Source organism: Lissotriton helveticus, chromosome 2_1 (genome assembly GCF_964261635.1).
Source record: "Lissotriton helveticus chromosome 2_1, aLisHel1.1, whole genome shotgun sequence".
Taxonomy (NCBI): domain Eukaryota; kingdom Metazoa; phylum Chordata; class Amphibia; order Caudata; family Salamandridae; genus Lissotriton; species Lissotriton helveticus.
In genome coordinates this window covers 1,522,998,479-1,523,016,389 of record NC_136059.1, presented here as the reverse complement: position 1 = coordinate 1,523,016,389, position 17,911 = coordinate 1,522,998,479, and the positions used below count along the sequence as shown (strand labels likewise).

The following is a 17,911-nucleotide window of genomic DNA, read 5'->3' as shown; positions in this document are numbered from 1 at the left end:
AGGGATTCACGAAAGGACGAATCTAGCAAGAGGTCTGGTTGCAGGCGCCATGTGGGGACAGGTGGGTGCGGGTTCTCCCAAGCTATAGCTAGCGTATGTGGGTTGTGGTCCGAGTGTGTTCGGCCCATATACTGGGTATCCGTGACTAGTGGGAGAAGTTCAGTAGAGATCATGTACCTGTCTAACCTGACATGTAGCGCGTGGGCCCCAGACCAGTAGGAGTACGTCCGTGTAGTGGGGTTGCGAGCCCTCCAAACGTCACTGAGGTCCCATTGCATGGCCCAGGTTAGGAGTGCTTTCGTGGTGGTGTGTGTCTGAGCTGTGGCCGTGGGTGCGGTGGATCTGTCCAGATTAGCATCTAGGACGCTGTTATAGTCACCCCCAAGTATCCACGGGATACCATGCCAAGGCGCCAGTTTCAGGGAGAGGCTATCTAAGAATTTACCCTGTTCAATGTTGGGGGAGTATATAGAGGCGATTACAATTGGGTGTCCGTCTAGTCTGCCCCTGACAAGCACGTATCTGCCCTCTGCGTCAATCTGTGTGTCCATAACCGCCCATGGGGTGCCTGGCCGAATCCATATGAGCGTCCCTCTAGCAAAGAAGGAATACCCAGTAGCGTAAAGTTGCCCACGCCATCTGCGGCGCAGCGCAAGTATTTCTGGTGCGTCTAAATGGGTTTCCTGCAATAACGCCACATGGAACTTGTGACGTCTCAAGTAGGAATAGATTTGGTAGTGCCTTGACGGCGTGTGCATGCCCCTAACGTTCCAGGTGCAAATCTTGATTTCAGCCATAATCACAGTGTAGACATGAAGCATCCGCCCCATCGGCCCTCCACCCCTCAGGTGTGCAACCCCCTGGATCTCCCAGCCCTCCCCCTCCACTCATTCCAAACTCTGGCACCCGTTCATAAAGGAATAGGGGGGGTAAGCTTCCAAAGGCAAGGGTAGGGGAAAATACAAAATATTCAAACAATGTAAAACCACAACAAATACCATAAGGTCGGCCACAGAACATGTCGCCGTCCAAACACACCAAGAGGGTAAAAGTTCAACAATCAAGTCTAGGGGGTGTCATGCGCTAAGCACAGTATCTGCGGTGTAAATAGACAAAAGTATAGAATGAGGGATAGTGGCCCTTCCCTGGGCCCTATGTCTAGTGTGCCTTGTGTACAGATTCAGTGTCCGGGGAACCATTGTTGTCTCCGTAGCGCTCAGACCTCCGCTGGGCCAACAATGCAGGAGGAGCGCAAGTAGTCCTTAGCCCCCACTTGGCCAGCAGGGACCAGTCCTGAGACGGGATGGACAGGAATCACGGAAGTGTGGCGGGGAGGGAAAGTGTAATAGAACACATCTTCGCCACCTCCTTACCTCTGCTGTGTCTGCTAGTCCGGGAAGTATACTCACTATAGGAAGGCCTCTCCAGCTAGCACCAGAGCAGGGTGGATCTTCCAGTGTGACAGCCAGCAGCCATATTGTCCAACAGTCATCACTTCCTCAGTTCCATCCCCTGCAGTTCGGCAGGGTCCGGTCTGTATGGTGAAATGTCTTTAATGAAGCATGTCCGCTGTTTGTGGCGTGACGTCAGGCAGTTCCACCGATGCCTGAGAGTCTGGCAGGCCATAGATGGCGTCATCATCGCTGGGGATTGTCTGTGGACCGTCCTCTAGTATAACGTCTGACGAGGGCGAATTGCTCAGCTGTGTGACCCTCCGGAGCGCATCTCGCTGTTCTTGGAGAATTTGATCTGCTGGTGGGGAGTGTCTTGACACGTCCTCCGGGCGGCGGGTCTGCTGGCCTCTGTTTAAACGGCGGCGGCGCGGTCCTCGTGTGCGCGGCCGCGTCTCGCTTCCCTGCGCCTGCCTGGGCGTCATGTCCGTGCCGCTGTCAAGCCACTCGCTGACTTCCTCGGGGGTGTAAAAGAAATAGGTTTTGTCCCGTGCTACCACTCTCAGTTTCGCAGGAAAGAGAAGTGAGTATTTCAGGCCAGTGGTGCGGAGACGTCGTTTTACCTCCAAGAAGTCGTGTCTTTGACGTTGCACTTGAATAGTGTAGTCCGGAAAGAACATTATGGTAGCATTGTCTATGCGGATTTCTCCAAGTCGTCTAGTTTCCCGCAGCACCGTGTCTCTGTCCCTGTAGGTTAATATCCGGAAAAGGAGTGGCCGCGGGTTAGCGCCCGTGGCGCGGGGTCTCGTGGGAACTCGGTGTGCCCTCTCCACCACAAAGTATGGCGAAAGTGTGCCTTCAGGTAGCAAGGTTCTGAGCCATTCCTCCACATGTTGGGCAGGATGATTCCCTTCCCATTTTTCCGGGACCCCCACGAGTCTGATGTTGTTGCGTCTTGCCCTCCCTTCCGCGTCCTCAGCTCGGTCCTCCAGGAATTCAACTCTGCCCAGGAGGTCTTGTACCTGTTTATCCGTCTGGGTGACTGCGGGTTCAAGGTCCCTGACTGTCCCCTCCAATGACTTAGTTCGATCAGCCAGCTTCTTGTGGTTGTCTCGTAGGTGAGTGAGATCTATGGCGACGCTGTCTATTTTGGACTCCAACGATGTTCTTGTCAGCTGGAGAGATTGTTCCATGCGCTCCATGGCTGCTAGTACGCTGTCCAATCTCGCGGTTATTTGATTGGCAGCCATCTTGCCCTTTGATTTTTCTGATTTACCCTTCGGTGGGGCTCCCCCAGTCCCGGTGCGGGTTCGTACCCCTCCGGACATGTGCGGGATCGCCCAATGGACAGTACAATCCGCGCAGCTGTTGGGGAACACTACAACCAACTGGCGATGCAGGCTATGGCTGCATTCGATAGGTCCGCCCACGCTAGCTCCAGGACCCACGCAAACTGCCAATTCGTATCACCTGCGCTGCGCTTTCCCGGTCTGTAGGTGGGGCGGAGCAGTAGCACCCACCGTCAACACGGCTTGTGAGGGCCGCCAAGTAGGACCCCGTCTCTCTGTAGCGCAGGGCCTCCGCGCTGCGTGGGCTGTGTCAAGGAACTAGGGCCAAAATAGTATGCAGTCTCTCAGGGCCCGCGTTTGAAAAGGCATGGAGGCAAGGAGGCAGGGCAACGTCCTCAGTGGGCCTCAGCCGAGGGCCCAGGCATCAGGTCCGACTCGCGGCCATGCCCGCCGTGCGTCTTCTGGTGGGTGGCAGCTGGGTCCGTGGGTGGTGCGTGGGAGAGCCTGTAGTAGAGAGGGCCGCTGCAGGTCGTCGGCACAAGGGGCGGCCAATCCGCCACCCGCGCTTGTGGGTCGGTCAGTACTTCTGTCCGGGCAGCGTCGCCGCAGGCCGGGTGTGAGGCATGAGATGGGTCCACAATGCCAGCGGGCGACGAGCGGGCACCTCGCGTCCGCGCTATTAATATGCCCCCGGGAACACCCGCCGCAGCAGCACGAACCCGCAGGAAGAGGTCCCGCCAGGCAGGTCCAATCGCTAGGCAAAGTTCAGGGGGGAGGGGGGGTCCACCGTCTGGCCCTACCGCTCCGCCGGTGTGTCGTCGGCTCAGGAGCTGCTCCGTCCTTGGTTGCTGCGTCAGAGGGCCAGATAACCGTGTACTCCGCCCGGGCAGCAGTAGCGTGTCCTCCAGCGTCGGGCCCCTCGTCGATGGCTGGCACCATGGAGGAGAGGGGCGCAGGACTGTGAGAGGTCCCCGCAGGCCGGCGTCGGCTGGCCAGTCGGCTGCGCCTGTCAGGGCGCGCACTCAGGATGTGGCCTGTCCGCTGGGCCCGATCCGCGGCCTCGCGTGAATGCGCTTGCCGCGCAGGGCGCGCCAGAGCCCGCAGGAGGGCCGTAGGGCAGGCCGGTGCTCGCCGCTTCGGGGCTCCGGAGCCAAAGTCGGCGAGAATGTCGAGAACTGTGTTCGGAAGGTCCGCCTGCAATTTCGGCCGGCTGCAGTTAACTATGGCGGAGAATCGGCCCAGGGAAGGGGAGCTCTGTGCGGAGCTCTACCATGTTGCGACCTCCGCCATTGCGTGCCTAGCCACGCCCCCCCATAGCTACTACTTCCATGTATGGATTTTTTGTAGTTTAGTGCCATAAAAATGCCATCCCTAAACTTGCTGCAGGAATTTAACAGATAGATTCAACACAAAATCATCAAGTCAGTATCTAAAGATGCTGCTCATCAAAAATGGAACAATAATGCTAAGAGTCGATAATATTTTTATCAACCCCAAATCCATTTTCCCTCCGAAAACAGTAACACAACAAAATCACGAAGAAATAATGGAAATGAAGGTAACACATCTTCAATTTTCTGTAACTACCTCCACTATTGCTCTGCCATCACAATGTTTTTTTAAACGAGCCACGCGTATTCCTCTCCCAGGACATGTCCTTTCACAGAAGAATATGGCCTGTCTGCTCAGAACGCATAGTGCTCAGAATCTGGCACTGCTGCGCTGGATCCCCGCTTCATCTTAGTTCACCGCTTGTCACAAGGACCACAAAATTCACTCATTGACTTAGCCACTCATTTTTATGATCCAGTGTCCGGGAGAGCATTTCCTGGCTTGATTTCTTCCCTAGGTTCAATGCGACCTGGAAGACGGGCATGGAGAGTTATTTTTGCTCTAGGCCTTTAGCTCAAAGGGGTTCTCCTATTTAGGCACATGAATATTTTTGGTAATTCATGCAACTAGAATTATGGCTGGGAGAGACCTGAACCCCCTCAGGACCTCTGAGAGGGCCCTCAAAGGGCCACTGTGTTCAAAATCCCACTGGTAAAGAACTGAGGTCAGATTTGACTAGGCTTTGCGCAGTGAAAAGTCACAAGAAGTAATGAAAGCTAGGGCTCCGTCTTGAACTTTACTTTCTGGTGCAAAACACTTTTTGCGCTGGAAAGTGGTCAAAGAGTAATGGAAATAGAAGGCGCCGTCCCATTGGTTGTACATGGACATTCCTGCGCTACCACTCATAGTTATTGATAAAAAGCTCTATCTTACTAAGTATGGTAAACAGTGCTTTGCACCTGTAAATTACACCTCCTCGAGGCACTTTGCATGCCTCCTGCACAGTTTCAGTGTACATTCAAAATTGGAAAAGTTTCAAAGTTTATCTGAGCATTGTATTTTGTAAGAGAAGGATACTCCTCCAGTAAAAACCTATGCAGCACGTGACACACACACACACACCTTTTCACTGTGGTGCAGAGATATGTGAGAGGAGCTGGGCAGGATGAAGTTCGTCAGCAGATGTTCTTGCATCGTTTTATTTAGCATTTTGCAGGTCTTAGCCAGCAGTGTTGGGAGTGGCGGGGCCTAGGCATGGGTGGGCGTAGGAGGAGTGCTATGTGCACTCCACACCCTAAGTGTGCATATGTGTTTTGGCCGGCCGCCTCAGACACACCAAAACACACATGCGCACTTAGGTTTTCCCCAGTCCAGGCATTGAGCAGCGGGACAGGAGAAACCCCACAGACTCCCTGGTCTGAGCAGGGAGTATTTCCTGCCTCCTCAGACCAATAATACCCAAGCTACTCTGCATGGCAGGGTTTGGACAGGGAGTCTGTCCTAGGGCCTGCTGGGACCAGGCAGGAAGAGAAGAGGCAGCACAACAAGATGCGATGCTGGAGACTGTCAGCTGCAAAAGGTAAGTTAAAAAAAAAACATGTATTTCAAAACACCCCCGCGACTCCTTCTGCCCCCCCACCCTTTGTTTTTGGTGGCCGCTGCTGCTTAGTAGATATGTTACTATCTTGTCCTTACTTCCTAGCGCAATGTAGTGCAGCAACTGTTGCACTGTCAATTAGTAAACCTTGCCTCTGGTTTCCTAGTTTTCTAGCATAAGCCTACTCTTGATTGAGCTCATATTATAATCTTGTTCTTGGCAAATGGTTAGTAAAATTTCTGTATCTTAGCCAGGTTTGTATACACTCCACTTCGACTTGCTCACTCTACTTGAAAAACAAAAACAAAGAAATCAGGTAACTGCAGACTACTTCAAAGCAAGTATGTCCATTGTAATTTTAGAACTGTGTGGACGAACGTACCCCTTGCACTATATTCCAGGTCAAGGACCGAAACTACAAATGTTTCCATTCTTTCTCAGGATTGAATAGGTTATATCAGAAAATTATATGGTGAAAATCCTGTGACAATGGAAGAAAGGAAGAAAAAAATCTGTGTGCCTCTGTATCGCAACTAAATCATCCTACTGTGGTAATTGATACTTCTTCAAGCAAGCAAAAAGTAAATTGTATAAATAAAGCTAAATCTTATGGAGCAATTGGTATAGATCAATTTCAATTTTTAAAGGTAATACAGTTCTATGGGGGTAAATTCGCCTTCTGTTGTAAAACTGCCCGAATTTCTAGTTTCTGGGCTGGAAGTATCGTCATGCCATTCTCCACTAGAGCTAGACGTTTACTCCCGAGTTATTATAGACAAATTGCTTTGCCTGATGCCTCTGGAAAAATCTTTTCAAGGAACACCTTGGATTGTCTACAACACTGGGATTTTTAGAATGGTATCATTCTCCGGGAAAGATCTGGTTTTAGACCTAAATGCTTTTTTATAGACAATTTTGCTACTTTACATTTTTTTATTGATAAAGATTGTTTTTAAATTTCAATCAATGTGTACTGTTTTATCGATTTTTCCACAGGATTTCACCGGGATGATAGGCCAACTTTACGGAGAAGTGTCTGCACTGGGTATTCCTCAACATCTTTTAAAATTGATAATCACACTACATTCTTCAATTTAGTGCAGAGTATTGTTGGGAGCATCTAAAGGTTAACATCTAATATACACACCGCAAATGTTATAAAACAGGGTAGCCTTGCTGTTTTCGTTGGTTTTTTATGATCTTCTTCACAATTCTTTCAAATTATGAATTTTCCTCCGAAATTGGGCTCCTATCCCTTACACATGTTGTTATATGCAGATGACGTTGTAATTTGTTATTTAACTTCAATTGACCTACAGTGGAATTTGTCAGAATTACACAAGTTTGATTGAAAACCACTCCCTTAAAATAAATATTTCTAAAACAAATGTGATTAAGTCTAAAGGAAGGAAACACTGTAAACATTTTACTTGGTTTTTAGCTGATTAGAAACTTGAGATGAGAGTATCTTGTATCTATTTTGGCGGAATATTTTCCCATCATTTAAAGGATGTGCATCATCTTAAACGAATGGGCATTAAAGTCTTGGTTCATGTCACGTTTTACTGGTCACTGGGGAGAAGACACGTCCTGCATTTATTGAACATTCCTAAAGTAAAGTATTCCTCCCTTCCACCTATAAATAGAGGACACTATTGAACACTGTAGAGCTCTGGTATTATGCAAAACAGCCGATCTGTACCCTCATGCAGGATATGATGCCAAACACTTCTACAACCAATCATATGACAAATATAGAGAACTGGGTATACATTACTGGATGTCTTACAATCGACACATTCTAGAGTTAGTAAGGTCCCTCCTGTTGCAGACTCACCCTGATGCACTGGGATAGGTAGTTAAATACTGTGGCCTTCAGAGTAAATTCCTCGCCGCGGACAACAGAGTATGGCAGGGTGAGCTCCAGGAAGAAGGGCTGAAAGGCTGTCAATGCCACAATCGGGGAGAGGCCAAAGCCGACATCCTCGGAGGTGCAGAACATGCCAGCGTTCCACTCGGTGATGGTGTCTGGAACAGTGAGCGGAACTTCTGTCTTCCCAGTAGAGCTATGAAAATATAAGGTAGTTGCAGATGTTAATGGGCAGTGATCTCACATGATGTGTGTCTTTCTGCCAGAGACAGAGGTTGTGAATTGGTGGTGCCTTTTTTACTTAGGGTGTGTGATGAGGAATATTGGCGAAGGATTCTGCTACCCACTGGAAAGAGAGGCTCTTCAACTATTCAGGAGACAGCAGTTGGAGAAATTAAAAACTGCTGGCATCTTTCCAAAGAAATTGCATGCATAAGGCCCACAAACTTCTGCCTAATATAAGGACATATAAGGTAATGACACGTTTAATTTTGGACAAGATATATAAGGCGTTGACATTGTTTTATAGTGAAGGTTCATCTATTCTAGGTGGGACATGAAGCTGACTTTGAGTGAAATGGTCTAGTACAACTGAAACAACCAAGTAGAGTGTCTTTGAATACAGACATAACATAAAATACCATACCATAACATAACATAACATAACATAACATAATATACCGTATATTTGTAGAGCGCAAGTTCACCCAGAAGGGCATTTTGGCATTGAAAACCAGATGTTTATTGTTACTCAATGGTCCTCACTACCTGGCATGCTAGCTTAAAAATACTTATTTAACGACTAAACTGATGTAGTTTTGAAACATCAACAGCTCTAAAAACGTGCCTTCTCAGCAAAGACTAGTTGAAAATGCCACCGGCTCACTGATTACTCCAGGCCACCAAATTTCATGCAGAAGACAGGCTGGATCATGGCCATCATTTGTGCAGAGAATCATATTGAAGATTGAAGTCATGCTGTCCAGAAAATGAGATGGAAGGCAGTGCTCTTGTTTCAAAAGAACAAGGAATGAAAAGAATAGATGCCTTCTCACTGGCATCTCAGCCCGAATATGAAGTTTAGGGTCCTGGTACCAGAGCAACTAGTTTAATTGAGACAAAAGCTTGCCACGTTTTTCTGGTTCACAAGGTGGAACCTGTAAGCCTTTTATCTATGACACCTAATATTGAGCCCAATGAAGGATGTGGCTTACATAAAGCTGGGTGACACCAAGATTCAGAGCTGATTCAAACACAGAAGAATTTGATTCTAGACATTCGACTTAGGTATTCTGTCTGCACTGATCTTTAACCAGGTTTTAAAGCATTGAAAAGTGTCCCCCAGTTTACTCTCTGAAGGAATGATACCATACTTGCACTGACACGTCAGCCTTTGTAGAGTGTCCACTTACGTGAGTACAAAGATGCCTAACTGAATGAACCAATAGCATGTAAAAAGCATGGTGTCCCATGTCCCACACAGAAGGAGAAGACGACCCAGGACTTTAAGCCGTTTTACCTGCTTCGGTATCCAGTACAGGACCTACCATGTCAGTTCTCCTTTCCCTCAGTAATAATGGAATTCAACATTATGAATAGGAACAGTGATAACACTGATAAATGTACAATACTCACTCCACCATCACCAGCTGCCACAGCCATGTTTCAGGGAAGTATTTTCTTACGATTTCCTTTTGCGGCTGTGATAATAGGGGGTCAGATCCACGTCCTTCATAGTGCAAGTCTTCAAAGGGAAAAGTGAATATAAACTAAGTCATTTTTTAAAAAGAATAAAACAACTTTTTAAATTTATTTTTAGTTTTCAAAGGCAACTTTCCACATATTGCGTAATAACCTTTACGTTTGACATGATCAATTGAATGGCAATAGCAAAGCGTTTTACATACGTCTCACGATATTCCCGCACCTCAGGTAGCCTCTGTGTTGCGGTCAAGCCTCCCACAGGAGAATATGAACTAAGTTAATGCAAGGTAAAGGGGGTGACAGTGTGAGCTCTAGTGGGGTTATAAACCAAGTGCTTGCTTTTGAAGTAAGGCATGTGCAGTTAGGTGTCAAATACAGGGCAACCTACAATTCAACCACTTCATCCTCAGCCGTTCTCTCAAATCTCACACAGATTTGGTGGTAGCTAGGCCAAAGCTCTTGAGTTCTCACCTGCTCCACTACTATTGCATCAAAGCACTTTACTAATGAAACTCAAACCCCATCTGCAGACTGCAGCAGCCACCACTCCAGGTTTATGGCTAATGCAGAGCTCTACCAAAGCATCTCACTTTTAATCTGCTGCGACTCCTGTTACTGTGGACACAAAACTGAAGCATTGACCCTAACATTTGACCTGCAGCACCCATCATTATTCCAGCTCTCAAAGCTTGTTTACACCTTATACATGTGACTTGAAGAGGCGAGTGGGATGCCTCGAGCAGCCTGGAAGGAAGTGACTCCTGCCCCATGCACACTGTGAGGACGAGAAGAAAGAAGTGCCAGACAGGAGGCAGTTTGGTGTTTACATGTTTCCTTGGAAGGAGGGTATTCAGCACAATACTGATTAACCTTTCCATGCTGATGACGGAACCGCTCCGTCATCAGCCGTGGTAGCGCTGTGCTGATGACGGAGTGGTTCCGTCATGGCCCGCCCGATGCGCCTGCGCAGTGCTGATTTTGCGCCTGCGCGATGTGTTCTATTAAGTGGGCGGGGCCATGTCGGAACTGCTCTGTCATGAGCGCAGCTCAACCGCGGCTGGTGACGGAGCGGTTCCGTCACCAGCATGGGCCCGCCGCGCGCCCCCCCACCCCCTTAGCGCTGAGGCGGAATAGCCGCCGCAGCGATGTTGTTAAGAAATATGTTATATCTATTAACACGTAGTACCTCAGTGTATTGATGTAGCTAATGGTCTGTGCTCATGCCAGGTTCTTCTCTAGATTCTGAAGTGTAGAATCCAGCGGAGAGCTGGCAGCAGTTGGAAAGGAGTGGAGCCATGACGACGTGTCTCAGGGGTTGTTACCTTAATAAAACTTATTTTATTATTACAATGATGGATTTATCTTCCTTTTAAAAGTGGCAATGAGCGGGCTGAAGTTTGGACCCGGTGCAACCCTTGGGACGGAACTAAATGTTCGGCGGAAATTCCGTAAACGGACTTTGATGAAGATATTTACGGCTACCTGACCTGCTACTGTGCTGCCGACCTAAATTTTGACGGTGATTCGTTGTGCGATATGGTGGTGTTCTGGTGAAATCATACTTTCCAGTGAGCAGCCATGAGGAAAGAGTCTTCGTGCTACAGGGATTCTGTTACCGGCCAAGGGTGAGGCTGGCGGAGTGGAGCTGGCGGGTGGGGGTGTAGAAGCTGAATCTGCTGTTCAGGTAGGCTGGTCCGGCGTTGTGGAGTGCTTTGTGTGCGTGGGTGAGGAGCTTGAAGGTGATCCTCTTGTCGACAGGGAGCCTGTGTAGGTCTCTCAGGTGGGTTGTGATGTGGCTGTGGTGGGGATGTTGACGATCAGTTGGGCGGAGGCGTTTTGGATGCGTTGCAGTCGTCGTAGGTGTTTGGCTGGGATTCCTTCGTAGAGTGTGTTGCCGTAGTCCAGTCTGCTGCTGACGAGGGCCTGTGTCACTGTTCTTCTTTTTTTCGGTCGGGATCCACTTGTAGATCCTGCGGAGCATGCGGAGGGTGTTGTAGCAGGAGGAGGAGACGGCGTTGACCTGCTTAGACATGGTGAGGGAGGAGTCGAGAATGAATCCTAGGTTGCGTGCATGGTCTATGGGTGTTGGTGCTGTTCCCAGTGTGGTCGGCCAGCAGGAGTCGTCCCAGGCTAAGGGGGTGGGTCCGAAGATGGGTACCTACGTCTTGTCCCAGTTCAGCTTCATACGGCTGCTCCTCATCCAGTCGGCGACTGCCTTCATTCCCTCGTGGAGGTTGGTTTTGGCGGTGTGTGGGTCTTTGGTGAGGGAGAGGATGAGCTTGGTGTCGTCGGCATAGGAGATGATGTTGATGTCGTGATGGCAGGTCACTTGTGCGAGGGGGGCCATGTAGATGTTGAACAGTGTCGGGCTGAGGGATGAGCCCTGGGGGACGTCGCAGATGATGTCGGTGGCTTCGGATCGGAAGGGTGGAAGGCGGATGCTCTGGGTTCTGCCGGAGAGGAAGGACGTGGTCCAGTCAAGGGCCTTCTCCTGGATTCCGGCTTCTAGGAGACGTGTCTTTAGAGTGCGATGGCAGACCGTGTCGAAGGCGGCCGACAGGTCCAGGAGAATGAGGGCTGATGTTTCGCCGTTGTCTATTTGGCGCCTGATGTCGTTTGTGGCTGCGATTAGGGTTGTCTCGGTGCTGTGGTTTTGTCTGAATCCGAACTGGGACGGGACCAAGATGTTGTTGTCTTCCAGGTGGCGGGTCAATTGTCTGTTGATGATTTTCTCGATAACCTTTGCCGGGAACGGGAGCAGGGAGATGGGCCGGAAGTTCTTTAGGTCCTTGGGGTCCGCCTTGGGCTTCTTGAGGAGGGCGTTGATTTTGGCGTGCTTCCAGCTTTCTGGGAATGTCGCTGTTTTGAAGGAGATGTTGATGACCTTCCAAAGTTGGGGTGCGATGGCTTCGTCTGCTATGTTGAATATGTGGTGTGGGCATGGGTCTGACAGAGATCCTGAGTGGAAGGAGTTCTCGGCATCGTTGATGTTGGACCAGGAGGTCAGGCGGATGGCGCTGGTGGTGTGTACAGAGGAGGTGGAGTCTGGCGTAGCTGGGGCGGTCGTGGTGTTGAAGCTGTCGTGGATGTCAGCGATCTTGCGGAGGAAGAAAATGGCTAGTGAGTCGCACAGTTCTTGTGAGGGCAGGATGTCATTGGCATTGGCGCTGGGGTTGGAGAGTTCCTTTACGATGCTGAAGACCACTTTGCTGTCATGTGCGTTGTTATCCAAGTGGTCTTTGAAGGAGGATCTCTTGGCTAATCTGATGAGGTGGTGATGTCTGCGTGTGGCGCCCTTGTTGGCTGCGTGGTTGTCTGGTGTGCGTTCTTGGAGCCATATTTTCTCCAGTTTCCGGCATGCGCGTTTGAAGGTCTGGAGCTCATCGGTGAGCCAGGTGGATCTCTTGCTGGCGTAGTTGTTGGAGGGTTTCTTGAGCGGGGCGAGGGTGTTGGTGCAGTCGTCGATCCACTGTCTGAGGTTGCGGGCTGCGGCGTCTGGGTTGGTGGGGTCGGTGGGTGGGTTCTGGGCGAGGGTGGTGATCAGCCGGTCTTCGGTGACTTTGCTCCAGCAGCGGTGTGGCAGCTGTTGGGTGTGGTGGTGCATGGTTGGTTTCGTGAAGGTGAAATGGATGCAGCGGTGGTCGGTCCAGTGGATTTCGGTGGTGTGGTCGAAGGCGACGTGGGTGCCTGTGGAGAAGATGGGGTCCAGCGCGTGGCCGGTGTGCGTGGGTGGGTGCGGTGACAAGTTGTCTGAGGCCGAGGTTGTCGATCAGGGTGGCGGAGTTGGTGTCATCGTTGTTCTCGAGGTGGAAGTTCAGGTCCCCGAGGAGGATGTAGTCCGTGGAGGCGAGTGCGTGGGTGCTGGCGAGGTCGGCGATGGAGTCGCTGAACTGGGCCCGGGATCCAGGGGGGTCTGTAAATGAGTGTTCCTCTGAGGGTGGTGTTGGGGTCAGTGTGGATCCGGAAGTGCAGGTGTTCGGCGGTGTTGAGGGTGTCGTCTGCATGGGTGGCGACCTTGAGGGTGGATTTGTGGACGATGGCTATTCCTCCTCCGGTTCCGTTGGCGCGATCCCTGTGGGTGACCTTGTAGCCGTCCGGGATGGCTATGGCGATGTTGGGCGCCGAGGAGTCGTTCCACCAGGTCTCGGTCAGGAAGGCCACGTCTGGGGCGGAGGTGTAGAGCAGATCCCAGAGCTCGACAGCATGGTTGCTTGCGGAGCGGGTGTTGAGGAGTATGCAGCTGAGGTGGTTGGGTCCGGTCCTTGGAGGTTTGGTGGTTTTGTCGTAGGTAAAGCTGCAGGTGCGGCAGGAGAAGGGTCCGTTGGTCCATTTCGGGGTGGCCTGGATGCAGGTGTTGTTTCGGCCGGCGTTGAGTGCGTGGAGGCTGCTGGCGTCGTAGTGCAGTCTGGTATTGTGGCGTTCGCGGGGTCCAGGGGTTCTGGCACTGGGCACGGTCCAGGCGCGGACAGGCGCAGACGGGCTTGCCTTAGGCACGCCCGCTGCGCGGCCGCACAGCTGCCACCATTTTAAGGGGATCTGGGAGGGAGGAGCAGGTGGGAGGCCGGAGGCAGGGGTTGGCGAATGGGCGCAGGGGGCCGGGCCACAGGGGCAGCAGTGGTGGGAACAGCAAGCAGTGGGTGGGGGGGCGAGCAAAAACGGCACCCAAGAATGGGCAGCGGAACCAAGAGTGCAGGGCACAAGCGCTGGGGGAGCTGCAGCGGGAGGGGGGGAGCGACCTACCTGGTAAGGTCAAGGGTAGCTTTCCTCACCACCGCTGCCGCCAGTTAAAGGGGATCTGGGAGGGAGGAGCAGCTGGGAGGCAGGAGGCAGGAGGCAGGGGTTGGTGAATGGGCACGGGGGGGCAGGGCCGCAGCGGCAGCAGCAGCGGGAACAGCGAGCAGTGGGGCGAGGAAAAACGATGCCCAGGAATGGGCAGCGGAACCAAGGGTGCAGGGCACCAGCGCTGGAGGAGCTGCAGTGGGGGGAGCGACCTACCTGGTAAGGTAAGAGTTGTGTGCTGCGATGTGCTGGCTTCGTTTGTGCCGGTAGTGGAGTAAGCAATCCTTCATGTTTATGCGGCGAGAAAGGTGAGGACTGAATACTTCTTGCCACGTTGCGCATTCACGTTGTTATTGTTATTGTTATTGTTACTTTAGTTTGTATAGCGCCAGCTCAATTGAAAAACAGAAGAGGCTCCCTGAATCTAAGGTAAGAAGTCAAGGAGGGGAACAACCCGCCAGGGCGAGAATACTAACGAGGAAGACATGAAAAGGGATGTTCCCTGAATACCCGGAAAACAAATGTCTAATTTCACTTTCAACTTGCCCACACAATCAACACAAAAACAAATATATTCAAAAGATTTTTATTTTTAATTTTTTATATATATATAGATAAATAGATCATTGTCATAGAAAAATAATTTCATTTAGACAATATAGTGACATCTGCAAAACGTTTCTCAATCAAGTACAAAATTACAATATAAAAACTAGGACACACAATTATAGTGAAAGAGGGCACAGAATACATTCACTCATCTACTCAAGCAAACCTACTGTACCATTAGATACATGCACAGACATTCCCATACATATCACCACACACAACAAAGCGCCGACGCGCGTTTAGGACAAGTGCCAATACAGGCTTCCTTCATCAGGGCGCACTCGGAATATAACGTGCAGACGCAGTGAATGTCGTCTGACAAGAGGTCCTGGGAAGTGGTCCTAGTCACAGCAAAGTGGCTATTCTGTGGACAGAGAGAAACAGTATAAACAAAAACTGCAATATGGACTTCAATAAAAACAAGAGGCCTTGAAAAACGTCAGCAAGAACACAATTTAAAACAATCTTATCCACATATAACAATCAAGTAGAAAGTCCTTATAACCCAGAATTTGCAGCACACAAACAGTCAACAAGATAGTGCATATAATATATCAAGGACTATGGACACAGTGTGAAGCAAAGGTTCAGAGTATTTTTTAATTCAAGGAAGAAGACCACAGAGTGCAAAGAATTACAACCACGTGACAAAGACAAGGAGAAAAAGTAAAAAACGCTGTGTTCAAAACATTGAATAGAAAGAGGACAGCCTACCAAAAGGCCCTCAAGAGCGGGACCACTGTAAAGTTACAGGCGATCACCAGAAGAACAGCTGCAGAATCATGGATGGAAATCCAGTAATGAATAAGATTACTAGGCAGTCAGGATCCCGGACATCAGGATTTGGGAGGCTTGTTAAGGATCCAGGGAGAGCTCAGGGAAGGGAAGCTGAATTACCCAAACATGGGTAAAGAAAAAAATATATATAATAAAACAGTAGTGAGTCTAAAGGATGGGCTAAAGACAGAAATTACTAAACCAAATAAATAGGTAAATGTAAAAGGACTGTATTGCCAAAATATATGGGTCTTCAATATTCAAAATTGTGGGAAGAAATGGACAACGTCTGCACGATATACAGACAAGAAATACAGGCAGTAATGACGTGCATGGAATGTAAAATAGGAGAACACAGAGTAAGTTCAAACCAATGGTGCGAACTCTGTGCTCATAGAATAATACATGCAAGGAGTTTGGGCGGAATACCAGGTCTAAACTACCCGGTGTACGGTATTTAGACATGAATAATGAAAAAAAAGGGAAAGGAGGGGCGGGTATTAACAATAAAATAATAAATAAGCGGGATCAGGAGGGTGGTAAAACACACAACATGCATGGGACGGCAGCACTTGATACTTAAGGAGACTGCTAAAGAAAATAGGTAAGGTCTACCTCTCAGATTTTCCGAAGACACCGGATGGCCAAGCTTCAGGGGGCTAAAATACAGCGTGGATGATCAGAAAACAATATTAGGTAAACCTAAAAGAATAAGTACCGTAGAATTACTAGTTTATAAGGAAGTCAAAGGGAGTGATACAAGACACAAGAACACAACCCAGAAATACCTTGCAAAAACAGTCAGCGCCATCCCTTTATCAGCGGGGAAGAACCACCGGGGTGAACAGACTCGGGGCTTCAGTCTCAACAAAATGGGCGGCGGAAAACCTAGTAAGGAACAAGCGGAAGGTCATGGTCCGAAAATAAAGGAGTATAAGGGTTTAAATGGAAATGGTCGGGGACCCGATTTACCTGAGATAACGGGAAGGTTCACCTGGTCCGGACGCAATGGCAAAGGCGGCGTGGCTCCTTCTCCCTGCAGCGGCAAGATACGCCGGTGAGGGCGGTTGGTAGGAGAGAAAAATATATAGTGCGCGCAAGTGCCAAAATTGGCAACACCTGCACGCGCAGAGCAATAGAGAACGGACTCCTAGTGAAAATGAAGAATCAGTGGTAGAAATAGAAGCTGGACTAGCGGACTAGGACCGCAAACAGTGATACGAAGTAAACTGAAACGCGAACATAGGGCTACTTCTTAAGTATACAGATGACAAGAAGGGCAATATAACTAACTTAACCAACAGCAAGTAAGGAAAATAAATGTAATGATGGGGACAAAACTACTATGAAACAAAAGGACACAGGTATGGGTCAGCACAGGGAAAAGGGATTACTGAGTAGGGAACGCCAATAATAACCAAGAGGAATGAAAAATACTCTCGAGAAGAAACTCCAAGACAGTACAATGGATGGCGTATGCCCACGGGATAGAATCGTTCAACCCTGAGACAGCCGTCTTAAGGTAAAGCAACCAGAAGACTTCTCTTTTGGAAAAATATTCTCAAAAAGAGACTCCAAGACAGTTCAATGAATGGCGTTTTCCCACGGGATAGAATCGTTCAACCCTGAGACAGCCGTCTCAAGGTAAAACATCCAAAAAACTTCTCTTTTGGCTCTTATGCGCCAGCTCACCCAGAGGTCTCAAGACGCTTTCAGACCAAGTTCATGCTGTTATTCTCCAACGTTGGTTGCCACTGTTTTTTACATCAAAGACATTTCCTGCATGAGGTTTCTAAATTTGACTGCCTGAAGTGTTTATTTAAAGTACTGAATTTCCCCGATTCAAGTGCTTTTGTTTACCTTTAAATCTGGCATTCTCCAACTTCTCAATGGCGAAGCTGGCTGCAGGTTCCTTTTGTGATCCTGTGGCGGGCATTTTGTATCCATTGCTGATGTCGGAGTCACAACGTGTTCATTCTTCTCACATCATAGCGCGTTGCATTGTGGGAGAGGCTTCTGACGTCCTTGCGTTTCTATTATCCAGCACGTTCATGTTGTGAAAGACGTGGTAGCTGAGCAACGCATTCTGTGATTTATCTTCAAGCAAGTAATTGCAAGTATTTGGCATTGCACGTTTAACTAAGGATTACACGCTTAAGGAGTATAAACAATTCAAGTCTATAACAGTTAGCAGGTACTTTTCTTTTAACTACGGAGTTTACATTTATTTTTTATTTTGACTGCGACTGCTTTTCTACATCACATAGCACTATCAAACTGTGTTATCCTGACAACGAAGTCTACTTTATTTATGTTAATATGTCATTTTTACTGTGAATTAGACTTTTCATGAACATCAGCATCACAATGCCAAGCAACACTTTTGACAGCGGTGTCTACTTTATTCATTTTAATTTTTTGTGTTATTTTCTTTAGGTGTCATCATTCAAGTTTATATTATAACTACTAAAATTGTATTTTTATGATCTATTTTCTTTCTCTTCTTTCCTCACATTCAATTTTATATTATTACTTTTTTGCAGCTATGGAAACTACTTCTGTT

At 48.9% G+C, this 17,911-nt stretch overlaps 1 protein-coding gene across 1 annotated transcript in view; it reads right to left on the bottom strand.

The window, feature by feature from the left end:
- The window catches only part of LOC144818753 (alpha-2-macroglobulin-like), a 1,363,397-nt gene that overhangs the window by 468,479 nt on the left and 877,007 nt on the right, over positions 1-17,911 (bottom strand). Inside the window, exons 19-20 of the mRNA XM_078676468.1 lie at positions 9,115-9,223; positions 7,447-7,675 (exon numbers count right to left, since the gene is read on the bottom strand). Coding sequence (XP_078532594.1) covers positions 7,447-7,675; positions 9,115-9,223 — 338 coding nt within the window. The remainder of the gene's footprint in view (positions 1-7,446; positions 7,676-9,114; positions 9,224-17,911) is intronic.